At 35.5% G+C, this 27,710-nt stretch overlaps 2 protein-coding genes across 6 annotated transcripts in view; one reads left to right on the top strand and one right to left on the bottom strand.

The window, feature by feature from the left end:
• Nucleotides 1-15,945, top strand: part of LOC110449918 — a 29,675-nt gene extending 13,730 nt beyond the window's left edge. For all 5 annotated transcript variants that reach the window (XM_021497085.1, XM_021497086.1, XM_021497087.1 and 2 more), the window contains exons 2-14: nucleotides 141-220; nucleotides 2,477-2,533; nucleotides 3,408-3,624; nucleotides 4,136-4,317; nucleotides 4,622-4,809; nucleotides 9,561-9,726; nucleotides 10,013-10,045; nucleotides 10,288-10,446; nucleotides 10,699-10,896; nucleotides 11,143-11,262; nucleotides 13,108-13,314; nucleotides 13,519-13,613; nucleotides 13,843-15,945. In XM_021497085.1, coding sequence (XP_021352760.1) covers nucleotides 190-220; nucleotides 2,477-2,533; nucleotides 3,408-3,624; nucleotides 4,136-4,317; nucleotides 4,622-4,809; nucleotides 9,561-9,726; nucleotides 10,013-10,045; nucleotides 10,288-10,446; nucleotides 10,699-10,896; nucleotides 11,143-11,262; nucleotides 13,108-13,314; nucleotides 13,519-13,613; nucleotides 13,843-15,423 — 3,234 coding nt within the window. In that variant the 5' untranslated portion in view covers nucleotides 141-189 and the 3' untranslated portion in view covers nucleotides 15,424-15,945. The remainder of the gene's footprint in view (nucleotides 1-140; nucleotides 221-2,476; nucleotides 2,534-3,407; nucleotides 3,625-4,135; nucleotides 4,318-4,621; nucleotides 4,810-9,560; nucleotides 9,727-10,012; nucleotides 10,046-10,287; nucleotides 10,447-10,698; nucleotides 10,897-11,142; nucleotides 11,263-13,107; nucleotides 13,315-13,518; nucleotides 13,614-13,842) is intronic.
• A 9,537-nt stretch (nucleotides 15,946-25,482) lies between these two features.
• LOC110449917 overlaps nucleotides 25,483-27,710 on the bottom strand; it is a 14,923-nt gene continuing 12,695 nt past the window's right edge. The window contains exons 9-11 of the mRNA XM_021497084.1: nucleotides 26,780-26,839; nucleotides 26,219-26,382; nucleotides 25,483-25,974 (exon numbers count right to left, since the gene is read on the bottom strand). Coding sequence (XP_021352759.1) covers nucleotides 25,812-25,974; nucleotides 26,219-26,382; nucleotides 26,780-26,839 — 387 coding nt within the window. The 3' untranslated portion in view covers nucleotides 25,483-25,811. The remainder of the gene's footprint in view (nucleotides 25,975-26,218; nucleotides 26,383-26,779; nucleotides 26,840-27,710) is intronic.

The following is a 27,710-nucleotide window of genomic DNA, read 5'->3' as shown; positions in this document are numbered from 1 at the left end:
TTTATCCGGGAGGAAAGCGGTTAATGTTAGTGTATGTTGAAATTTAAGTAAGCTGTTAACTGCTTTATAGCTGGTCCTCGTGTTCTTTATAGCCCCCAAAAAGTGTTATTTACCAATAAATTGAACCTGTTTGATTGCAGACATAGACACTGTTAAAGGGAAAGGCCCGTCAAGTACAGACAAAAGAACATGGCGCCTTACCTCCGAGTAGTCTCCATAGGTAAGTTTTTCTGTCTGTGTTAGATATGTCCTGTATATATCTGCCTACCAAGTACAGTGTATCTAGGGGAAGTCGAACCATTCAGACCTTGATGGAGCTGTCACACTCAGTCACAGATATGGTGATTTATGAATAAGTATTTTTTGTGTGCTGTATTTTGCATAAAAGATTGTAAATGTGATTTAAAGGATATTGCGTTTCAAAGTCATATGAAGTAACATACTTTCCCCAAAAAATAATGAAATAGTTTTGGTGAAATTTTCCTTATGCTACAGCACTACAAGCAGGCATAACTGCCTAATGGTGTTACACAGTAACAGACTTTTATGTTTCCTTGACTGTTGACTGTGCATTCAAAATGATTATTACTTTGAAGTGTTGTCCCATTTTTGTCACAATTCTATGAAAATCAACTTATTTGAACATTAGTTACATTTATAGAAAAACACCAATGTGCAAATTTGTGTAAGGATCTTTTAATTTGTGAAGTTTGTTTTATACATTAACGAATGTTTCAAATGTTCCTATCCCTATCAATGGTTCAGTGGGATTCACCATAAAAGGTGATTTCTTTGAGGATTCATGTTCTCACCAGTCTTGTAATTTTCCTCAAATTCTGTTTGAGGATTACGTATATATTATAATGTCGTTGATTAATATTACTATCAGTACAGTTGTATTTATGTTTATGTCATTGATTACTATCAGTACAGTTGTATTTATGTCTATGTTATTGATTACTATATCAGTAGAGTTGTATTTATGTCTATGTCATTGATTACTATCAATACAGTTGTATTTATGTCTGTGTCATTGATTACTATCAGTACAGTTGTATTTACGTCAATGTCGTTGATTACTATCAGTACAGGTGTATTTATGTCTATGTCATTGATTACTATCAGTACAGTTGTATTTATGTCTGTGTCATTTATTACTATCAGTACAGTTGTATTTATGTCTGTGTCATTGATTACTATCAGTACATTTGTATTTATGTCTGTGTCATTGATTACTATCAGTACAGTTGTATTTATGTCTATGTCATTGATTACTATCAGTACAGTTGTATTTATGTCTATGTCATTGATTACTATCAGTACAGTTGTATTTATGTCTATTTCAGTGATTACTATCAGTACAGTTGTATTTATGTCTATGTCATTGATTACTATATCAGTAGAGTTGTATTTATGTCTATATCATTGATTACTATCAGTAAAGTTGTATTTATGTCTATGTCATTGATTACTATCAGTACAGTTGTATTTATGTCTATTTCAGTGATTACTATCAGTACAGTTGTATTTATGTCTATGTCATTAATTACTATCAGTACAGTTGTATTTATGTCTATTTCAGTGATTACAATCAGTACAGTTGTATTTATGTCTATGTCATTGATTACTATCAGTACAGTTGTATTTATGTCTGTGTCATTGATTACTATCAGTACAGTTGTATTTATGTCTGTGTCATTGATTACTATCAGTACAGTTGTATTTATGTCTGTGTCATTGATTACTATCAGTACAGTTGTATTTATGTCTGTGTCATTGATTACTATCAGTACAGTTGTATTTATGTCTGTGTCATTGATTACTATCAGTACAGTTGTATTTATGTCTGTGTCATTGATTACTATCAGTACAGTTGTATTTATGTCTGTGTCATTGATTACTATCAGTACAGTTGTATTTATGTCTGTGTCATTGATTACTATCAGTACAGTTGTGTTTATGTCTGTGTCATTGATTACTATTAGTACAGTTGTATCATTGATTACTATCAGTACAGTTGTATTTATGTCTATGTCATTAATTACTATCAGTACAGTTGTATTTAGGTCTATGTCATTGATTACTATATCAGTACAGTAGTATTTATGTCTGTGTCATTGATTACTATTAGTACAGTTGTATCATTGATTACTATCAGTAAAGTTGTATTTATGTCTATGTCCTTGATTACTATCAGCACAGTTGTATTTATGTCAACGTCATTGATTACTATATCAGTACAGTTGTATTTATGTCTATTTCAGTGATTACTATCAGTACAGTTGTGTTTATGTCTATGTCATTGATTACTATCAGTACAGTTGTATTTATGTCAATGTCATTGATTACTATATCAGTAGAGTTGTATTTATGTCTATGTCATTGATTACTATCAGTACAGTTGTATTTATGTCTATGTCATTGATTACTATATCAGTACAGTTGTATTTATGTCTGTGTCATTGATTTCTTTCAGTACTGGGTTTCTCATTCCTGGCAATGGTCAACTCTAAGGGAAGCATGGAACTTAAAGGTAGGTCATACACCATATAGGTCAAATGGAAAAAGATGATTAGTCATAGGTCAAATAATAGTTATAATGTTGAAACACCGGAGTTTTCAAACAGATGTCATCTGGGAATGGAATTTTATCACATTGATCACATGGGGTAATTTTAGTATTTGGAATAAGTAGAACGGTTCCACTGGCACTTTATGGTTAGTATAATACAACATATTAATTGGGTGGTCAGGTGGTGCAGTGGATAGCGCACTTGCCTTTCCCCGATTGGACGTGAAAAGGTATGGGGCCACCTACCTGACTACATGAGTTTTCTCCAGGTACTCGAGTTTCCTCCCACATTAAGACCCCCGCGTGCTAACATCCTGCAGGCCAACGAGTGATTAATATAAGTTGAAATGATTTAATCTTGCTTGTAACAAACCTTTTCATTGGCCTAAAAAATTATGTTATCAGCCCATAACATAAAAAAATGACATCGCCGTTTGTAACATCGCTTTTGATTGGCTGATACAGCGGCGTAATAATTGCTAAGAGAAAAGAACTTATCAATAAAAGTTGATTTCCACAGGGGTTGTGTATAGTAGATTGAATTATAACTTATAAGGATTAACTTGAATATATTTTTCATGTTATGGAGCTATAACACAAAAAACCGGAGTGTACTCTCATAAACCGCTTCGGGGTTTATTTAGAGTACACTCCGTTTTTTTGTGTTATAGCTCCGTAACATAAAAAATAATTTCAAGTTAATCCTTAAATAACTTGTTTTATAATTGTTGTAAAATAAATAAAGTTTATATAACATGTGTTTCTTAATTAAAAAAGGGATCCTAAGCTCCTTCATCAGAGCTTAACCTGTCTTACCTTTATATGTGATTGTTAGATATCTGCATCGGTTCATCATACAAGAGCATCAAGGAGGTGGGACAGGGGGGTGTGCTGGAGGTCGGGGCAAACACTACTCCTCTCTGGAACCCTTGTGTGATGAGAGTGGAAACATGTGCACACTGCAAAGTGGTTGTAGAGCCGTACGGTCAAGACTTCAGTCTACTGGGCTGTAACAGCAACTATGATACCACCGGCAAGTCTTGTCCTGTAGGGTACGTACAGTCATTCCTGCTGATTCAAGTGGAGCACAGTTGGAGATAGATATCATAATGTTAAACAAATATTAAGTCTTTTCAGTCATTGCCTTGAGTTCAACATCTTCATAGATTTGTGCACATATCTATGTATGGTATCTGCACTTAATGTCCTAAAAAGGATATATCTGGGATAGGTTTTTTATCACAAAGGTCTTTCAATATCCTAAAACCTTAAATATCTAGAATGATTGAGACGTTACAGATGTCTTGCTCTGTCATAACAACTAATTATAAGATATTTGTTATATACTATTAATCTTAAAGGTCATTTCATTCTCTTGATAATTTAGAAATCTAGAATATACTGTTAAAGTTCATTTTTTCATTATCCTCTAACAAATTTGTCTTATTGAGTTTTTAACTGTATTGACAGCTGAAGAATGGAAATCAATTACAGGAAAAATTCCAAATAAGATAGAAGTATCTCTTATTTGATATTTTAATATCTTCTATGTTTCCATTGCAGATGTCAGTACTTCTATATTTTTGACCAGTTTTACAAGAACCAGACAATGAGTTTCTACAAGGACAGTTCTGCCACCAGCTGGAACCTGCCCTTTGTGTCAGAGTCAAGTGTTGTATTTATAGGCTTTTGTCACGCCAATGTACCCCTCAACAGGTCTATACAGCTTCGTTTTACTATAGAAGGTGGGTTCTAAAAGCTCTCATGTGAGGCATTGATATGTTCTCAGGAACTAATTTTTCCAGAATCTGTTTTCCTTCCACCATCACTTTGAAACATCTTAACACAATACGTATGTGTATTCTAGATTGGCAGAATTGCAAACCATACAAAACTGTAAGTCTGTTTTGCATCTGATCTGAAATTATTACTTATTATGTAAATTTGCTCTGACATGATACTGTGAAAATTTTCAGTTAATACTTGGAAAACACAGATTTGAGGATAAGAACAGCTCTTTAATTGTAATTTGCATGTTATTTTCTCCAGCTAAAGAAGAACGTTATGGAGGGTCGAGTGACATTTCTACCTCAGGGGAAATAACTTCACCTTTCTTCCCAGACCTTTACTCATTGAACTCAGAGTACTACACCTACCAGATTGAGAGTACGAATAAGGAGGACCACGTCTACATCATCTTTACAGACTGGGATATATCTTCCACCAGTGAGGTGTTTGTACGTACATAATGTAATTCTGTAACACTTACCAGTATCTCACAGACTGACGTAGCCTCCACCAGTTTGGGTTTTTAACTCACCCGGCCCAGAGGGCCAAGTGAGGTTATGCCATGGTGCAGCGTCCGTCCGTCCGTCGTCCGTCCATCGGCCGGCCGTCTGTCCTCAACTTTTTACTTTAAACATCTTCTTCTGAATAACCAAAATGCCCATGGTGATGATATTTGGCCAGTAGCATGCTGGAATGAAGGGCTACCAAGAGTGTTCAAATGAATGACCTTCATCCATTTTCAAGGTCAATTGTCTGAATACCTAAGAGGCCTAGGATAATGATATTTTGCCAGTGACATGCTAGGATGAAAGGCTACCAAGTTTGTTCAAATGAATGACCTTGACTTATATTCAAGGTCACAGGGGTCAAATATGTTTAAAACCTTTAAACGAATTCTTCTGAATAACCAAAAGAACCAGTATGGTGACATTTGGTCTGTAGCATGCTGGGATGAAGTGCTACCAAGTTTGTTCAAATAAATGACCTTCACTCATACTCAAGGTCACAGGGGTCAATTGCTTAAAAAAACCTTTAACTCATTCACCCCTGAAGTTTCATAATGAACTATTCCAACCTTTGAATTGGCAGAGTTCAAATGCGTCTTCAGGGGTGAATGAGTTATACAACTTCTTCTGAATAACCAAAACGCCAAGAATATTGATATTTGGCCAGTAGCATGTTAGGATGAAGGGCTACCGAGTTTGTTCAAATAAATGACCTTCACCAATATTCAAGGTCACAGGGGTCAAATATGTTCAAAAATTTAAACAACTTCTTCTGTATTACCAAAATGCTCAGGGTATTGATATTTGGTCAGTAGCATGTTAGGATGAAGGGCTACCAGGTTTGTTCAAATAGAAAAAAATGGCTGCCATGTAAGACACACACACACATGTTAGTGCTCTGACAAAAAAGGATAATCTTATGCTGTTATTTACTAGCTACAGTGCTTACTTTTGGCAGAGATGTGTTTAAGTATTATGCCTACACATTGACTGGAAAAATAATTCGGGAAAATATCAAGAATAGTAAAAGAATATGGCACTTTAATTTCTGATCAAGTAGACATTCTGAACGAAATTAATTTTGTTTATGAAAATTTGTATAATAATGATGATACTATAGAGGAGGTTAACTTAGACAATCTATTTGAAAAAAAATGATATTCCAAAGTTAAATGTTACAGAATCTGAAAACTAGAAGGTCCTATCTCTAGAGGCATCAAAAACTCTTTATAATATGAAAAATAATGAAAAAAATATTTTTTAAGTGCTTTTGGAAACAGTTAGGTATTTTTGTAATAAGATATATTAACAATAGTTTTGAAAATGGTGAATTATCTGTAACTCAAAAACAGGGCATAATTATTTGTTTGCCAAAGGGAGATAAGTCACGTCAATTCCTAAAAACTGGAGACCTATTTCTCTTTTAAATATAGTATATAAAATAGCTTCTGGAACAATAGCAGGTAGAATAAAAACAGTCTTAGATAAACTTATTATACAGATCAAACAGGTTTTATTTCTGGGTGATCCATTGGGGAAAACACCAGGTTAATCTATGATATAATGCAATTTACAGAGGAAAATAATATACCAGGGATGTAACTCATGATAGATTTTGAAAAAGCTTTTGATTCTGTATCCTGGAAATTTTTGATGAAGTATTGGATTTCTTTAATTTTGGACATAGTATTAAAAAATGGGTAAAAACTTTTCAAAAAAACTCTAATTTGGCAATTAATCAGGGAGGGAATCTGTCAAAATTCGTTGATATAAAAAGGGGTTGCCGACAAGGTGATCCGATATCACCTTATATTTTTATCCTTTGTTCGGAAATTTTGGCAATCAAAATAAGAAATAACAAGAATATCAAAAGCTTAAAAGTACTTGAAGCTGAACAACCTATTTTACTTTCACAATATGCAGACAACACATCTTTAATTTTGGACTGATCAGAAACTTCATTTAGAGAATCTATAAAAGGATTGAAATACTTTGAAAAAATATCAGGATTAAAAATGAATTTGGGAAAAACCGAAGTAGTTTGGATAGGGAGTAAAAAATATAGTGATGAGGTTATGGCTAATGAATGGAATTTACAGTGGGGGCATACAAGGTTTACACTTCTGGGCATTGATTTTCATGTTGATCTATATCATATTCCAAAAATAAATTTTGATAAAAAACTAGTAAAACTTGAAGCTTTGATGAAGACTTGGAGTAGGAGAATTCTTACACCAATAGGGAGAATAAATATAATAAAGTCTATCCTAATTTCTCAATTTAATCACTTATTTATCGCTTTACCAAATCCTGATAATACATTTGTCAAAAAGATAAATACAGAAATATATAACTTCCTATGGAATAGAAAGATTGATAAAATTAAAAGAGATGTAATTATTAAAAACTTTTCTGATGGTGGTCTCAAAATGATACATATTAAATCATTTATAGACTCATTAAAACTAACTTGAATTAGAAGATTACTCTCAACAACAGGAACATAACAAATTATTTTTAATTCAACTATTGATAAAAACCTTCTTGTAAATTGTGGATCAGACTATATTTCCTTTTGTCATAATAACTGTAAAAATCTTTTCTGGAAAGATGTCTTTCTTGCATGGAAAAATCTTACTATTCTGGAGGAAAAATATACAGATTCAAAACAGATCTCTGACATGCTTATATGGTTTAACGAAAAAATCAAAATAGATAATAATAGTGTTTTTTATAAGGATTGGTATAGGAAGGGAGTTGTAGTAGTACTAGTTAATGACTTAAAAAGGGATAACAACAACTTCTTCAGTTTTTTGAATTAAGATATATATAGTGTGTTAGAGCAAATTTCTTACAATATCATGGAATTGTTACAGCTATAAATTAAAGGAGCTTTGCAGTCGGTGTAAGACTAAATAGACTATCCTTTTATTCCAAGAAAGTTACAAATATTTGCTGAAAAACAGAAAGGTACAAAAGATTTTTATAATGTGCTTAGTAAAAATGATATAATCGCAAGTGGAACATAAAAATGGGATGAGCAATTTGAATTTGATGAAGGTGATTGGAAAATGATTTTTAAACTCCTTTTTTCTGTAACAAAAAATACAAAATTGCAATGGTTCCAATTTAGGGTTAATCACCATATTTTAACAACAAATTTGTATTTATTTAAAGTTGGGTTAGTAGACAGTCCTTATTGTAACATTTGTAAAACAGAAATTGAAACGATAGAGCATACACTATGGAACTGTGAAAGAGTTCAAACCTAATGTTCATTCCATTTGAATTTAATAAGTTTTTTTTTCTTTTTGGTACATATCGTCAGAATTGAATAAACAGAAAAGTGGATAATATAATGATCATCTTTACAATAAAACAATATATCCATAAATCAAGATGCCTTAAGAATGAACTCTGCATTATTGCCCTGAAAAATACACTAAAAGATACATATACATACAACTCAAAAATACATTGCTAGAAGTAAGGTCGAAAGCTACTTGAACCAGTTTCAAAGAGAATGGGCCAAATGGCAAAACTTTTTTTGAAACACCCAAAACTTGAAATTACGACTGATTTACCATAAGTAACTTATCAATTTATAAATATAATTGTTATATTGAGTAAATGTAAATATTGATTACGTTCACATTGACAGCTAGCTTACAGAGAAATTCAAAATGTAATACAAATTTTCAACAATCCTACCTTTCCTTTCTGATAATTGTATTGGTATTTTATGTCATGTTATGTATACATATTGTAGCTGTATTGTATTGTATACTAATGTCAAAATTTGAAAGAGAAAAAAAAAATGTTTGTTCAAATAAATGACCTTCAACTATATTCAAGGTCACAGGGGTGAAATATGTTAAAAACTTAAAACAACTTCTGAATAACCAAAATGTCCAGGGTTTTAATATTTGGCCAGTAGCATGTTAGGATGAAGGGCTACCAAGTTTGTTCAAATAAATGACCTTCAACTATATTCAAGGTCACAGGGGTGAAATATGTTAAAAACTTAAAACAACTTCTGAATAACCAAAATGTCCAGGGTTTTGATATTTGGCCAGTAGGATGCTGTGATGAAGGGCTACCAAGTTTGTTCAAATGAATGACCTTCACCTGTATTCAAGGTCACAGGGGTCAAATATGTTTAAAAAAAATTAAACAACTTCTGCTGCATAACCAAAAGACCCAGAATGTTGATAATTAGCCAGTAGCATGCTTGGATGAAGGGCTATCAAGCTTTTTTGTTTGAATGCCTTGACCCACTTTCAAGGTTACATTTAGTAAAATATGTATAAACATTTAAATGACCTAATCTCAATAAACAAAAGGATATGTGGTGATATTTTGCAAGTTGCATCCTGAGATGAAGGGCTATAAAATTTGTTCAACGTAATGACCTTGTTCGACTTTCTAGGTCACAGGGGTGAAATGTTTTTAAATCTTTTAACAGGTTCTATTGAATGACTTATAGTCATAAATACTGATATTTTGCCTGTAGCTTTATTTTAGATCACTTTTGAGGTTACAAGTGTGAGATTAATACCAGGTGAGCGATGCAGGTCCATTGGGCCTATTGTTTGAAGAGAAAGGATCAAAATCAATAAATAATTGACCGTGGTTGTATGATCCTATATCCTTGTGTCTACAATACATAAACACGCATTTTGTCTGTCATATAGGTTGAGTGGGGAAGTTCAGAGGCCTTGTACAAATATAGGGACGATAGACCAGTTATCATGGCAAGCTCTCATAAGGTCAAAATTGTGTTTAACACTGGATATGAGTACCAGCATGGAGTTCTTAGGTCCAATATGGGATTCCGAGTCAAATATAGATATATCAACGGTAAGTTTACAAAATTTGTTACAACCAAAAGAATAAAAACTAACAAATAGATAAATAGATAAAATTACCAAAGTTACAAGAAATTGCTTTGTTGATAATATTTTGATAATATTTGGTTGTGAATTTAGTAAAAATCAAATTGTTGGAATAAAGTGGTTTCAGAAACAGTATACATTTGGTACATTTGTCTAGTTTGAATTTTTAATTCATTCAAAACATATTTAGACAATTATTAAATTCAAAATGAGACAAAAATTGTAAAGATATCTGCATGTTTACATTTCAGCTAACATAGAATATGTGCCTGTTCCCTCCACCAGTGAGTAGTCGACCATATCATAACGTATACAGCATCACCTTATTGCTTTTTATATTAAAAGAACACACAATTAAATTGTTAAGAGCACTATTTTGCAAAGTTCCTTTAAGAAAATAGCAAAGTATGGAAATCCTATTAATGATTAAAATAAGAAATTTAAACATCTAAAACATGTTATGAAATCTGCTGAAAAATCTCATTCTCATACAATATCCATGATAAACTGTTTTTTTTTGTGTCAGATTGTGGAGAGTATAGCTTCAGTAGTGGAGGCAAACTCGAATTTGACACATCTATTGCTCTGAACTACAAGTACTATGACTGTGTATGGGTTGTGCGCACAGCGCCCGGATACACACAGACACTGCTCAACATCATCAAATTCAACATTGGCACATCTGGTAAGGCTCACCATCACAGAGTGGTTTGTTTAATACAGATATTCTACCGAGCTTTGGACTGACACATAGGCAAAGCCTCAATAAACTTAGCTTTATCATCATCACCAACATCTCCAGTGGTAATTACAGTGTCAGTGCACATCAAGATTAGCTCTGTAAAAACAAAGTTTAAGTTACATTTTTTGTTCATTTTGCAGAATCCACTGTATTACACATTATTGACTTCCATCATCCTTTATTTTTTTTCTGCAGGCTTTGATTCTGACGATTACATGGAGATTTATCGTGGCTTGTCCTCCAAGGGTACATTCCTGGACCGTTTCCCTGTAAGTCAGACTATTTCAAAATGGCAGTACAAAGACACTGATGGCTTCTATATTCACTTGTCTGGAAAATTTGGACGGCTGGACAAGGTGCAACTCTCCTTTGTTTCCCTGCACATGGAAGAATGTAAGTTACACTGAAACATGTGCATTCACTTTGATTTATTTTTGGTTATTTGTGAAATAAATCAAAAGATCCCTTATATTTTCACCATTATATATGCTTTAAAATAATATTCGAAAGGATTGAAATTTGTAAAAGAAATAATATACATGTATACAGATACACTTGACTTGTTTAAATGTGCCAATGTTCTCTAGGATATTTGAATTGGTAATTAGTTTATATTGTACAGATGATTGTTACTTGTAGTATGCAGCAGCTTGAATAATCTGTGGCACTGTAACAACGGTTACTGTATCTCTTCCACCTACAAATGTGATGGCATCGATCACTGTGGAGATAACTCTGATGAACAATATGGATGTTCAAGTAAGTAACATGTCACTACGGTAAACCATATCAGTTCGAATCGGCGGATAGTTCGAACACGTAATTTTTTCAATAAAAATAATAATTTTCTAGCTAGTGATAGTTCAAACTCTGATTGACCCTATTTCGGAAAGTCCGAACATGTCAAATGAAGAACGTAAAGTTGGATTTTTTTTCGGCAAACTCCATTGAAAGCTCTCGGCGATCGGCCCCGGAAAAATGCCAATACTTTGATCAACCATAGGAGCCTGAAGTTCTGTCAATAATGAATAATAATAGTAATACAAAAAAAATACCTCTAATATGCTCTAGTTGTATTTTTTTGTATTACTATTATTATTCATTATTGACAGAACTTCAGGCTCCTAAGGATCAACAGACACGTTTAGGGTAATGGGTTGTATGTGTGAGCATTGCAGTACAGTTGTGACAGACAAACCATAAATATATGTCTCAGATTTTAGCATTGATTCATTTTTTTACATTGTTTGAAAAATACATCGTGCACGAGACAGCCAATTGCAACTTAGGCCCCGACAACGTATAAATAACATGCGATCAGTACGAACTGACGTCACGCTGGATGGCAAACTAAGAAATCGCCCGCGTATTGTCAAATACAGTGTTAACTAAGCATTTTTATTATTTAATTGCGACCAGACATCCCTTAACTATTGCCAATCAAGGTATTACCTGTAAACGTGTGCCCTCACACCAGGTAGGGCAGGACACGCGAGATGTCGCGGTAGGGATCCGCCGCCCAACCATGGTGAGTGACGTGATTAGCATTCATGTCCAAGTCCAAACAATCCACAGGTGTCCCAATTAGCGATGGGTAATTTTGAAGGTGTCAAATAAGTTTGGTAGGTATTAGGTATAATTTAAAAGCAGACATGTTGATGTTCTGACCTAATTTTACTAACATATCGTATAACCTATATTTAGGTTATGTAGACTATGTTTTTAATTTATTAAACGGACCATTCATTACGAAATAATATATACAATAGTTTCTGATTCAAATAAAACCTAACCACGCAGAGACTCAGTATTAAGGTCTCTGATACAGACTAGGTAGTCTAACTTTTGTGTCACAAATGAAACGTGTACTGTTTTGGGGCCTACACAATGGCCTCTGCTTCGCAATAACGATCATAATTATCTCGAAATGAAGAAAGTTTAATGATCAATTAACATTGAATTAAATAATATACTATCATTTTACCCATTTATAAATGTGCCATTGTTCTATGCCAGGCCGTCGTTGTTACGTATCGACCTTACATTGGATATATATGTCGGGTATATGTTTCTGACTTGATTTACACTTTGCCGAAATTTTTGCCGATAGTTCGAACTCACGCTTATTTTCTGAAGCATAATTTTGTATAATCCGAACAGGTTCATCAATATTTATTTAATTTTGTTCGAACTGACCGAAGGTTTACCGTATGTATACTTCAGTAGTTGTTATGGCTACAGTGGGACTGTTGATATCGGTGCGTTGAATGATAACTGACTCAGTCTCGTGTATTGGTCAACTATGACAATATGTACCTAGAAAATGATTGTAAAATGAAGTCTGCAAAAAACAATAATGAAAATATTTTGAGGCTACACATTTAGTATGCAACAGGTGTTAATAAAGATAATTTTAAAAAAATCAAAAAAATCACTGACTAATCATAACAAAAGCACTACTCATATGCACTGTTAAGCTATGTAAATAGGTATAATAATCTGCTTCTCTCATGTTGATGAAAAATCTGATCCTCTTCTGTTTCACAATTGTTAACTTCAAAGCAGTTTTGGTATATCATGTAAGCTAGCCGTGCTGCATTACAGGTCCCGGGTCCCCCTGGAAGAAGAGCAGCCAGCAGACACTAGCATTTAGTGTGGTTATTCCTGTAGTCATCTCCGTCTTTCTCATCGTCATCCTTTTTGTACTGTTCCTGCTGGTCAGGCGGTACCGCCGCGCTCAAAGGGAGGTGATCCGCCGTGCCTCAGAGGGACTGCCTTCTATCAGTGAAGACCTTGCCCAACCTCATGGACGTAAGCGAATATTCTTCAATCCTCTTTTCTTATATAGATGTCTTTTGCTAAATAAAGGTGCATGTCACTAAAACATTTCTGGCTATTTTCTCTATCTAAAATAACTTTTTTTTTGTTTGTCTATTTTGCTTTTTCAATTTCATGAGTTCAAATATCAAAAGAAATTGATGATCACTAGATGTTTATGTTGGGTTTGATTGACAGGTCGGAGACGGCGACGGCATCGGGGAGTGATTGGAGAGGATCTGCCTCCAGCGTACGAGGAGGCCATACGATCCCCACCCATGTACCCAGACATTGTGAGTAGCTCACACTAAGCTACTGCTGTGTAAAATTTGTCATTGTTGTCTTTTAATCAGTAATTTTTAGGACATATTTACATCACTACACAACAACTACATGCATAAAAGTAATCAACAGATTATATTTATACGTAGAATGGTTCAAGTATTTTTTTCCCATAGCTGCTTTGTGTTTATCAAATCAGCAGTCATTGTTACCTGAATTTGTAATGTTTCTGTGTTACAGAGTTTAGACCCTCCTGGCCCTGGCCACTGGATGCTGCCAAAGCCTCCTCCATACTCGGAATCTGTAGGTACTCCCATTGGACCTGCAATGCCTCCATGCTTTCATGGAGTTGAAGACGTTTCCACGGAGTGTGCCCTCGCCTCCAACTCCTCAACTGACTCAAGTGAGTCGGAGCAGTGGGATGGACCCCGTAACCATCAGCTGACAGACGACAGCTCGGATGCATCCCCTGTCCCGAGAGTTCGCACCACTCATTCATATAGCACTTCTTACAGTTCTGAGTCCTCAATTGAGAACCCACATTCCCCAAGGCATGTAAGGTATGCTGCTACAGAAACTGAGGCCACTGACCAGAACCCAAGGGACAGGGAAGGGAGGCCCCCACCCAGGCAGGAAGGGGATGGACTGACAGAGCTGCCTATCAGACATCTGCTGATAAATGGCCCAGAGGGTTTATCTGGGGAGGCAAAAAGAAATCACCAGACAGAAAGACAAGCAAACCCTCATCATCAAGGACAGCCGTTGAAGAGACAAACAGAGCAGCATGGGCAGGACCCATCAGCACGACGAGGGAGAGGCCGAAATGAGACCCAACCAACAGAAAGACCAACAGATAGAGTTCATCGTAACAGACATACAGACAGACATCATCATAGTTTGCCAACCGAAAGAGGAGCAGACCGACATTTTCAGGACCAGCCAAGAGAAAGGCAGATAGGCAGACGTGATGATGTTAGACGAAACTTATTTAAATCTTCTGAATCTTCATCTCCTTATAAAGCACAAAGCAAATCTCAAACTAAACTAGCACATGATAAACATAATAAACATAGACTCTCACCTGCAAAAGTAGGCACAAGCCCAATAGAGAATGGTCACAAAGCCAAGTTGTCAGACTTTAGGAAGGAAACGAGGACACGACGTGAGGATGGGGTAAATCAGACACAGGCCCTACACAATCATCCTGGTAGCAGGCCCAGTCAGTATCACACCAGCATGCCCAATATAGCAGACCAACCAGCCCTCTCCAGGCCAGGCTTTCAGTCGCTCAGCAATTTTAGCAGTGCAGGAGCAATTCAGGAGGCTACTGGCATGTCTGGCAATATCCAACCAAAGCATAGGCAGTATGCCAAGTCACTGGAGAACATCTCAAAGGTAGCAGGCTCCCAGGCACTGCGCCCCTTCCACTTCGACAGGGATCTGGACCCTGTAAGATCAGAAAAGGGGGACAGAGCCAGCCGGAATTCGTGGTCTCCCAGGGAGACTGGACAGAGTCGTATGTGTGAGGAGAACCCAGGAACTTCCCGTGAGGCTCTCTGTGGGGACAGTAACACACTCTTCAGGTCAGGAGAGTTCAACACTTCCTCAGGCTGTGTAAATGCTGCATTCTGTGAGTCCCCAACGAGGGAAATACCTCCAGTACTGATATCTGGACAGGGAAATGCTAGCTTGCCACGGAGTGTTACAGACATGCATGTCATCTCTGATAGCTCAGGTTCAAAGTCACGTGTTCAACAGCAGCCACATATTAGCCTCCAATCTGATTTAATAGACAATGACGATAATGAGTGTTATGCATGATCATTTTGTTGTTGTAGAAATAGATCATCAAACATTACTTCTTTTCATTCCAAAAGGACGCTTTCTTAACCTGTGAAGAAGTTTGGGAGGTGATATCAAAAACATGTGTGCATTGCATGAATTCTGTTTACCTGAGGAAGTATTTGACATACTTCAGAATTAAGGTTAGTTCCAGTAAATTATTCATGTGTTAGATGACTTTATCTCTTTGGGAACAAATTGCTTGGATCTCCCAAGCCAGAAATGCTGATACGTTTAAACCTACCATGTATGTACACAATAATGTTGTTTTCTCGTACATGATTGTTTTTGTACCAATATGGATTTGGTGTAATGCACTGATATGGAAACTTCGCTCCTGTTTAAAAGATGTGTATGTTAAGATTCTCTATTACTGTGTGATACTGTGTACATATTCTGATCAGAATTGGTATTACAAGTCAAGTAAAAAACAATAATGTTGTATTAAAAGTGCTATTTGTTGAAATGAAATTCCAATGCATGTTTATCAAAATAATAGAAGAGCTGTGAATGAGGCATATATATGTATACCAGGCATATATATATACCAGACATATATATATACCAGGCATATATATATACCAGATATATATATATATACCAGACATATATATAGACCAGGCATATATATATACCAGACATATATATATATACCAGACATATATATATACCAGGCATATATATGTATACCAGACACCGTCTATATTACTTCTTTGACCTATACCAGACATATATATATACCAGACACTGTAGACCACGGTCTGCTCATTCCTGCCGTGTTAATTAAATATTGCAAATCATCTAACCTTACCTATGTAATAGGAAAATGTCTGTTCCCAATTCCTTAATTTTGTTAGCATAATCGTTGTCTTGATAAAACATATCAAATGGAAGTTGGCATCAAACTCAAGCCTGCGACTGTGTTATAATAATGTGTTCTTAATAACATTGTGAACAAGGTCTAGCCCGATTTTTTCGTGAAATTAAATTGCTGAATTTTAATGCTAAATTCAAAGGTATGGACTATCAGGAAACTTCACTATCAAAGCTGTCTAAGTTGCCTCGTATGTAGTGATGATGTTGAGAGTCGGAGATTTACATTTAGTGTCTTAACCAATGACTGCACTGTAGAGCCTTGATTACCTTACACAATGATCTCTGTCATTAACGCCTTATCTTTTTTTTATCAAGTCTATAGTTTTTTTCACAGTCTTCGGTCATCAAGTCTATATAGTTCACTGTCATTACTTTAGTCATCAAACCAAAGGTTCAGAGTATAAGGAGAACCCTTCCAACTCACGACAGTACATCAAATCAATTTAACTAAAAACCAGTTCAATCTAAACTCATCAAGTAGAAGCAGTTCAAAAACAAGCAATCAGTTCTTATTTGTTTGTTTAACCTCAATTCATCAATTCTGAATTGTTCGTTCAACCTCAAGCCATTAACTAATTCACCCCTGAAGACACATATGATCTCTTCCGAATCAAAAGTTGGAATAGTTCATTATGAAATTTCAGGGGTGAATGAGTTAATTCTTACTTGTTCTTTCAACCCAAAGTCTTCCAGTGGAACTGGTTTAGTTTTAGTCTCCACTGACCAATCAAACCTCCCAGCCATATAAACAAAAGGACATGCATGATCAAACAAATAGTGTGACCAACAAGAAAAAGACAACCCAATACACCCGGGATAGTTGGAGTGCTTTTGTGTGTGGTAATATAATGGCATTTTTGACAGTGACATGACTTTTGATATTTTATGACCTTTGTAAATGGTTAGAAAAAGGTAGGTGGCATGTCCTTGATTTGTCCAGCTATAGAGGATTCTAAGGTCATAAAATGTCCACTTGTGATATGGTACTAAATACCTTGTAAACACTTTCTTTCGTGTATTATTTACATGAATTGTTGATTTGATGTACAGTTGTTTAGTTGATATGTACATAGTTATTATTGTATTACTTCAGATCAGTTTTATAGAAGAATCTTTTATCTCTACACGGAATGTTTTATTTCAGATTTTTACACCACATTCCTTTTAAACAAGTGATTGTTGTAATGTTAATCCATACTGTACAAGCACTGATTGTCCTTTGTCAAAACACTCCCTACCTGAATGTATGGCCATTCATACTGCTAATTGGGAGAGTATTTGTCTATGCATGATATACACTATCAAAATCACATTGTGTCACTACAACAGTTAGATACAGTAATGTGTCAACCGTAAGTGCTATGTCAACAGTAAATGATTTGTCAACAGTAAGACTGTGGTGTGTCAACAGTATGTGATGTGTCAACAGCAAAACACAACTGTGTGTTCTGACAGACACCATTGTGTGTCAAGAATAAAACAAGCTGATGTGCTGACAGTAAGTTATATGTCACAGTAAGATGGTGGTGCATCACCAATAAGACTGATGTGTTGACAGTAAGTGTTATGTTGACAGTAAGTGATATGTCGCGGTAAGATGGCGGTGCATCAACAGTAAAACTGAGGTGTTGACAGTAAGTGATATGTCGCGGTAAGATGGTGGTGCATCAACAGTAAAACTGAGGTGTTGACAGTAAGTGATATGTCGCGGTAAGATGGCGGTGCATCAACAGTAAGTGTTATGTTGACAATAAGTGATATGTCGCGGTAAGATGGCGGGGCATCAACAGTAAGACTGGGGTGTTGACAGTAAGTGTTATGTTGACAGTAAGTGTTATGTTGACAGTAAGTGATATGTTGCAGTAAGATGGCGGGGCATCAACAGTAAGTGTTATGTTGACAATAAGTGATATGTCGCGGTAAGATGGCGGTGCATCAACAGTAAGACTGAGGTGTTGACAGTAAGTGTTATGTTGACAATAAGTGATATGTCGCGGTAAGATGGCGGTGCATCAACAGTAAGACTGATGTGTTGACAGTAAGTGTTATGTTGACAGTGAGTGATATGTCGCGGTAAGATGGCGGTGCATCAACAGTAAGACTGATGTGTTGACAGTAAGTGTTATGTTGACAGTGAGTGATATGTCGCGGTAAGATGGCGGTGCATCAACAGTAAGACTGATGTGTTGACAGAAAGTGATATGTTGACAGTAAGTGATATGTCGTGGTAAGATGGCGGTGCATCAACAGTAAGACTGGGGTGTTGACAGTGTTATGTTGACAGTAAGTGATATGTTGCAGTAAGATGGCGGTGCATCAACAGTAAGTGTTATGTTGACAATAAGTGATATGTCGCGGTAAGATGGCGGTGCATCAACAGTAAGACTGGTGTGTTAACAGACAATTGTGTTTACATTGAATGCAGTGTGTTGAATGACCCAGCAGTATATTGCCACTAAGACACAGCGGTGTTGACAAGTACTGGTCTGTTAATGTTAAGGTACAGCGGTTTCTTGACAGTAAGACAGCTGTGTATTGATAGTAAGACACAGGATATAGAGTACTTTAGTGATGATAATGGACCTGATCATGCCGAGAAGAAGAGTTTTGTTGGTAGATTTTGCCTTATTACTTTGACATCTAAAACTGTATAATAAGACACATTTTCTTTTTTTTTATGATTTTACATATAAAATGGGATAAATCAGGAAACATTTAGAAATGTTAACATTGATTTCACATGTTTGAAATGACCACAATATTATTTCCCTTCAGCTGTCTCTTGTTATACAGTAGTTTGGTTGGTCGGTTTTGCCTTATCAGACAACAGGGTCAGCCTTATCTATGTTATTTTCTCCAGTTACCTATGACATTCTGTAATGATTCATATTGCATATTGACCTTTGGTCAGTGTTGTTAACCACTTAACGAAATTGTTAATTTCTTTAGAGTAACTTGTTGGTTTCCAGTGTGATTGTTTGGTTTCCACTAATGCTAGGTGTCCGTAGTGACTTTAGTATAGAGTCCTGTAAACTCCCTGAACATTTCCTGTTTGATTACTTTTACAATGGATGGAAATAATCTGATGAAGAATTCCTCCATGTTAGACACATTGATTGTATTTACCATGGATTTTCATTGTATGAGAAGTATTTATCAGCAACGTTTATGTATGGGCTGCATCACTAAATACCACACAAAAGGTTATGTGGTAGTCACGTTTATTTATTATTTCCTCTATTTTACACTCATTTACATATCATTTTACTTATCTAGCATTACACTGTCTGAGTGGTAACATCTCGATTATGAAAAGTTATTTTTTACACAACCAATACATATAGGATCTTACATGAGTTTCCATTTCATATGAGATTTATGAAACGAGTCTAAGAATTTTTCAATTTAGCGAGCCTTTGGTGGGCTAAAATGAAAAATTTGTGACGAGTTTCATCAATATCATAAGAAATCAAAACGAGTGTAAGTTCCATTTTATCACATAATCAAGATTTGTGGCATTAATTCGTGTAAAACTACAATTTTCATGCAACCTTGAAATGGAAAAAGACGCCCTTTTGACTCCAGTGCGTAAGTCTGTGACGTCATTTACTTATCCTAGGCGTGACATCACAATTGAAACAATTGAAACTTACAACCAATAATAGAGCTGCTAGGTCATATTACATGGGTTAATACGCAAATAAATATGACATGAATATATTCACTGGATAACACAGTGCATTATGTGATAAAATGTTCTATGTGACGTTTCGTTGACTAGTACGATATGTACACTGTCACCTTCATCAGACAATTAGTTTTACCTCCCAACCTGAAGAAAATGTTCAGACAAAATAGTAACGACTCGTCTTGCATGTGCTACAGGGAATGTTGTAATCCTGAACAATATTATTTCACTACATATTATATTCATAAAAAATCTGTGTTAAAAGTTGTGAATGTATAAATCCTGGTATATCACATCACAAGTCACACCAACCATAGTGCAGTTTCGAGTTATCCAGGCTTTATCGGAAGCTATCTAGAATCTCCTAATATTTCTAAATCACTGTTTTAATGTTTTATCTGTGATTGGCATTCCATATTCATCATGTACTTGCTTGAAAAAGAGTTGTGAGATTTATTTTTACAAAATTGTGTTGAATTACAATACAGTAAGTTAACCATGCAAAACATTTATTTCTACGTGAAGAATTTGATTTTATAAGAGAATGTTTTTCTGCAAAGCAATTGTGACAATTATAGGAATCACTCAATTATCGCTGTTGGCATTGGCACATATGTTTTCATGTGATGATTCTTTAAGGAATGTTTTGATTTCATGAAATTGTCTAGTAATTTACACATACCTAAAGTATCGATCACCAACTCAAGTTCAATTCTGGCTTAAATCTTAAAATCAACGCGGCCGCCAGTGGGGCAGGCGACTAATCCACTTTTGTGGAATTATTGTTGCATATCATTTCAAAATTCTGTCAGGTGCTTTGACTTATCAGCTGGTTTCTGATGAGTTTTACACTGGAGATTTCTGTATCCGAGTAGCCTATTATCAGAACTTTTTCCTATAAAAAGGAAGTAATGGATAACTCAATTTTCCTAACCGTGTGTAGTTGGTTTATCGTATGCGAGAAAGAGGAATTATAGCGTGGTCTACTTAGAAATACACTGTGGACTTTGCTTGTATTGACAATGAAACATGTAATACAACTGTTTATGATGTTTCCTTGTTTGCTTTGAGTGTTACCTTGTACACATCAACAAAGTACTTACTGGTAAAGTATACCCCAAGAAATAACCCTGGCCTCGGCCAGGTATGTAGTATTCGCTCACCAGTCAGTCGTTAAGTAGGTATAAGAATACCTAAGTGTATGTAATCAGAATATTTTAACCAGACTCGTGGGAAATCCTGTATTGTAACTTTGTATCTCAATTGCGAGATGATAAATCATTTTACACCATTTTTTTATGCTCCACAGTGAATCAATTTCTTCACTTTGTTATTGATGTATTATATTATGAAAATTATATTACCAAACTGAGACTTGTTTAATTGTGTAAAAGATGTGGATCAATTAGGTTGCCTTCCAAGTGCAGCTGTAGGGAATTTCCCTATAGCTCAGCGGTAGAGCATCGGTCGTTCGAGCCAAGGGTCGCGGGTTCGAGCCCCAGCGACGGCACTATTTATATCACTATTCCTCGTCCTACTACAATTGTGAAGTACGATATTTTGTGTTATTTGTTAGCTAATCATATAACAAACTGTTTATTAAAGTTTTAATCATTCCTTTGGTTTGATTTAAAGACATTAATTTTTGTTTGTTAAAAGATCAGGAAGCAGATAATTTCGTCTTCATTTAAATTACAAAAGTACAAAATATCTGGCCTATGTGAACTGGTCATCTTGGCTACGTTTTGGGTTTAACTCAATCACCCCTGAAATTTCATAATGAACTATTAATACCATTGAATTGGAGGAGTTAAAATGTGTCTTCAGTGGTAAATGAGTTAAAAACTGCTAACCATCAGGATAAACGATAGTGGGCTTGCTCTCCACTATGATAACAGGGCCTGTAGAAGAACAGCTCTTGGTTGTGTTTTAGAAGAGTTGTGTGATCTGCTCTGTTTATGAATGAGTACTAAGTCATTCCTGATATTGATTTTTCATTCCTAATTGTGAAAAAAATGAATTCATCGATTACATATCCATAAGTATAAATGTTTAATTCCCATTTGACTACTGAACTTACTTGCTACATCATGAACACTATATGTATGTGAAGCTGTCATGCTGATTTAGTTTTATAGCAATATTTTTTTTTTCTATTTCAAAAATCACAAAATGTGTTAATTAAACAGGAATGTTAAAGGATTGTGAAATGTATAAAACTGGTTGTTGATACAAGGTCACTAAACCATGTGACTGATATTGTTGGTACACATCCCCAATACACTGGCTGTAGATCTAGGAGTGAGTTCCTAAAAAGGCTGTAGAGGTTGTTTATTAGGAGAGTACAGATTTATCTAGCTGATTTTGGCAGGTAATTTTATTGCTTACTTCCTGTCTCATAGAACAGATCACCCAATAAGTTTAACTTCGGAATAAATTACCAGCAAACATGATAATTCCCTATCCTCAGCAACTTTTTTCTCTTTAAAAAAAGTCTGAAACTGTATGCCATGTGAGAATATTTACATTTTCACTTTTGGTAGCATTTAATATGTATTGTTATCTATATTTAAAAAAAAAAACAGTGTTTATAGTTCTAAAGTAAGGCTAAAAAATGTGTATAAATAAGTTTGCATGTTGCTGTCCTTCTTTTGTTACTTCTGACATAGAAAAAGCAGAACTTGTTGATAAGTATCTGTATAAGCATGCTGGTAGCTTTGTAGTACTGGTACAGTCTAATAGGAGATGGTGGCAGTTTGTCTCTGGGTGGAATTGTTACTGATGTCCACCTGGGGATTGTGTTTGGATATGTCGTGATCTCACACAGACTTCTTGGGTGGGATTGGTGCACATTTTCCTCTAGAGATGGCAGTTAGGTTTGGCAACGTCTATTAAGTAAGCAAGAACATCAAAATAAGAACTACTCACATAAATATTGTGTAAAATGTGTTGAGACCAGTGTAATACATATTTCCCCTTTTGCGTATTACATAATAGGATACATATTCCCCTTTCCTGTGTCTTACTCTTCAGTTGTAGATAACAGACATTTAAGACAGACAAGTGTTCACATTTCTTCTTCCTTACATTTAAGACAAACAAGTGTTCACATTTCCTCCTTACTTTTAAGACAAACATGAGTTCACATTTCTTCCCCCCTACATTAAAGACAAACATGTGTTCACATTTCCTCCTCCTGATGTTTCAAAAAACCCTGTATTTAAATAATACTTGTAAATTAAAAATAACGTCTTGTGTGATAAGATGATGGTATATATACATAAAACTAAAAAAACTGAGGTAATGGAAAGTTTTGTAAAAGACAAGATATTAAAACATACAACTGAATGATTTATGATAACAGCCAGTGTGTTGGGGTGTACTTGTGGAGTAGTGTTACATAAACAACAGGCACTGATGATCATAACATGGAGATATAACTAATGTCTTTGTTAAACATGGACCTATTTTCTCACTGTTTTTATCATTTAAGTGTCTATGTTTTGACTGTGTGTAAGGGTAGCCTGGTTAGTCTGGATCCAAACACAAAGTGAAGCATTTGACCAGGTACATGTTCAATGGCTGCACTGTCCTGTTTAGGTTGGAGGATAGTCCATTATACAGAATCTTGTATTAGAACGTAGTTAGTACATATTAAATGGTGCTTTTTATGGTGGTAATTTTGTTTGATATGAAATGAATGTGATTTTGTACACCTAATCATGTGATAGAAGGCTGTCATGTGACATTGAGATGTCCATTTTGTTGTAAAACCTGTTATGAATAAGTTTAAACAGACTGTTACGTGTAGAAGGTATCAATAAATGATTTTATAATGATATTCATGTATCTTTGATTCTTCTTTATTTTATATTACATCTCTACTCTACTTCATGTACAGGAGATGGGTGATTATGATAGTTTAAATTGTAAGAGAGAAAAAATGATAGCCTGATTATTAGGGTCTACATGTACTGCCAACTGAAGGACAGTGACTGCCTACTATTGGAAAACTACACAATAGTGAACAACTGGCTGATAATCAACAGCTACAGGAAAATATCAGATGTTGATGTACATTATCCTATACAATGTACAGCAACAAAGGTAAACAAATGTCCTATCTGTGTTCTGATAACAAAGAAAGAAACAAAATCAGTTGATTTTTTTTTTTTATTAAAACATCTTTTATTGCAAAATTTCACTCATCAAGTACAAGATTCATTCATTAACAGCAAACATTCTGGTATACATGTACATATACCTCAGATAACCATTAAAATTATGGAATTTGATATTATGAGAATAGGTGTTTGATCCTGCATGCACTCCATGGATTATTTCTACGTGTACTGAAATACCAATAACAGTTCGAATTAACACAAAAACCGTAACCAAGAAAACATCGAAAGTAACAGGAAAGATTCCAAAAGGCCTGTATTGCTCGTAAGTTAAATGCTTGCGAGGCCATGACCGTTTCTTCATGACACTTTACACTTTTAAAATACTGCCAGATTGAGATTGCATCACCTCTTTTTCATTTTCTGGATTTGCAAGAACTTTTTAAGTTTGTACGAAGTTTGCTTGAAAACTGGAAAATGCCTCACTTGGTCACAGAATAAAGTGTTTATCATAGACTTTGCTCACTCACGAACTACAAGCAACTCTCAGACAGTGGAACTTGACACAAACCAGACACATTCATCATGCATAAATAACTACACTACACTAACTGGACTCCTACATCAACCACAACTACTCCGATTACATCAGACAGGAACTCGCCCACCATTTACACCTGATTAGGCATACACTCACAACTTCACACTTCATTAGACATACACTTCATCAGACAGGAAAGCTCTCACAAACTACATTCATAAGATATTCCGTTAGTACTAAAACGCACAACCATACAACACTACTCAGCACTTAAATAAAAAAAAAATGGGTGAGTGAACACACAAGCATATGTACTGTGCTGTAGAACTATAACAACCTAGGAATAAGAGAGGAAAATACTGACTTACTGGCAAGCTAACTTTCCAACGATGTGATTCCCTGCCTTTTTCAGCAATGTAGGGATTGGTCAGTGGCTCCATGGATGCCCACGGGCACCCTACATTTGGTGGCAGCGGTGGGATCCTAAGGTACATTGCAAGACCAGTTCCCAGTGTTTAGGGAAGCTGCATTAGTTCAAAGGGAGGACCCACAGGATTCCCAATATAAGTCTCAGGATAAGACACCTCGGAGGAGGAGTAGTGTAACAGCCTAGGAATAAGAGGGGAAAATACTGCCTTATTGGCAAGTTTACTTTCCAACGATGCAGTATGACCCTTGGTCTTCCTCACTTGTTCAGCAACGTCTAGCATGACCAGTGGCTGGATGGGTGCCTGCTAGCACAATACAATACTACACGTTTTAGTAATTGCTGTTAAATGAGATATTTGGCCATTGAATATGCAACTATATGGCTCCTAAACTATGAAATCTTTACCCTTTGCCCCATTTGACATCGGCAGTACATCAGCACAAACCATTTTTCTTGCTGTCTTTCCAATATAAGGTATGTGGTGAGCCTACATTCTCAGCTCTAAACTAGGCTGTGCTGCTGCACTGAAGCTTAATGGTTATGTTATCAAACATTGATAAATAACTTGTTTGTTATTAGTCACTTTCTTTGTTTTCCAATCAGGACTGTTGATAGTTCCACTCTTCCTTATATCTTCCATTATGTGCCATTTTTTCATCTATTTCTGATGTGGTTAATTTTCGGTTCATAGCCGACATGTTCCCCGTTAGTTCAGTCATAATTGGGTAGTTCTAGGTGGTCATCATCTTCCTCGTCATAGTTATTCTCTGGGGTACAGAACCAGGAGAGGAGGAGGATGGTGAAGAATACAGCAATGGCATACAGGATGGTGTACGTATGGTTGGTGTGGTGGTGAAGTGTGAACCCCAGGTACCTACAACGACAGGCTTTAGGTTAGCATACTTACTAGTCATGGTATCACTACAACATTGTAATGTACTAAATCTAATCTGAAAATTTTACTTTAGAAATCATGAAGCTCTTAGCAATAGTGAGATAAATTATATTACAAAATATGTAAAGCAAATCCACACCTAGTTCGTTAATGGTCATTCAAAACTCTGCGGAAATTTATACAGTACACATCTTTTCTTCATTACCAATACAAGTCCACTTACCCCATCTTACAGGTTACTATGAAGTCCGTAAGACCATCATTGTCAAAGTCCCCTGCCACAGTTGGTGCTGTCGGTAGGCATGGTAACGAGTGTTCAGCCAATAGTCTACCACCTACCAGGTCAACCAATGACAATCCCTTGTAGGCTGCCAGGACCAGGACATTCTGGGGACAAGGTGGATAATGAGATCAAGATTCATACAATCATGTATCACAGACATTAGTCTGGTACATGTTTTTGTAAGACATCCAGGAAGGGTGAAATGTTTTCTATTTCAGGTGTTAATAAAGGTGAGAAATCCGTAATCTGTATAAATGTGAGACATACGTAACGTTTTATCTGACATATTTCAGGTGTTTATAAAGGTGAGAAATCTGTAATCTGTATAAATGTGAGACATACCTAACTTTTTATCTGACATGTTTTCAAGTGTTTATAAAGGTATGAAATCCGTAATCTGTATAAATGTAAGACTTACTTATATTTTGATCAGATGCCTATATATAGGTGGAACATACTAACTGATCATCATACATCTTACATAAGGTGAAGCATACATACCCTTTTATCGGACACCTGTATTGAGGTGAGAATGGTGCTGGGCCGGAAGGACTTGGTGAACTCTTTGTACTGAGATGGGTTGGACTGCTGTGCGTATCTCTGTGACCGCTTCAGACCACCGGTATGGTGTCTGTACCTGACAACACAATACAATACTTATAATAACTAGAAATTGTTGGCTACCAATTTGACGGGCTTTTCACTGTAAGGACTGATTTGGCCTTCTAATAATGACTTGTGCAAGTCTACAGTAGCTGACTGAGTAGTGGGGGATTCCCGGAGTGCGAAATGACGGCAGCCAATGGGTTTTGTTGTATACGAAGGTAGTCCGTAAAAGTCATATAGTCCTTAAACTATGTACATCAGGATGATGAATTGAAACTAGCTTTTTGTCTATATCGGTTCGATTTACCATGCAAAAGAAAGGCTGATGATACCCACTGCTGTAGAGATGTAAACTATTCATACTTTGAAGATTGAGAGTGCGTAGTAATTGATGTCGTATTACCAGCGTGTAGATGTCTTAATATAAATCAAAGTACTGAGAGTCCTGAGAACACTTCAAAATCGCACAAAAATTAAAAACGGTTTTTGACTTTCACTTTTGAAATTATATTTAGAGTTGGTCAAGGTCATTCATTTGCACACACTTTAAAACCCCTCATTCAAGCATGCTTCTTGCCAAACATCGCTACCCTGGAATAATTGGTTATTCAGAAAAAGTGGTTTCAATACTTTTACATATATGAACTCTGTGACCTTGGAAGTCATTCAAGGTCAATCATTTTTACAAACTTGATAGTTAATTACCTGACCATGTTATGTATCAAATACATAAATGTCTATTCCCAATTCCTTAATTTTGTAAAATTGTAAGCCTTACTATTGTCTTGAAAAAAACATATCAAATGAAATTTGGCATCAAACTCAA

Source organism: Mizuhopecten yessoensis, unplaced genomic scaffold (assembly GCF_002113885.1).
Source record: "Mizuhopecten yessoensis strain PY_sf001 unplaced genomic scaffold, ASM211388v2 scaffold4839, whole genome shotgun sequence".
NCBI classification, from domain to species: Eukaryota; Metazoa; Mollusca; class Bivalvia; order Pectinida; family Pectinidae; genus Mizuhopecten; species Mizuhopecten yessoensis.
The sequence above is the reverse complement of the archived record's forward strand: the minus strand, read 5'-3'. Positions and strand labels throughout refer to the sequence as shown.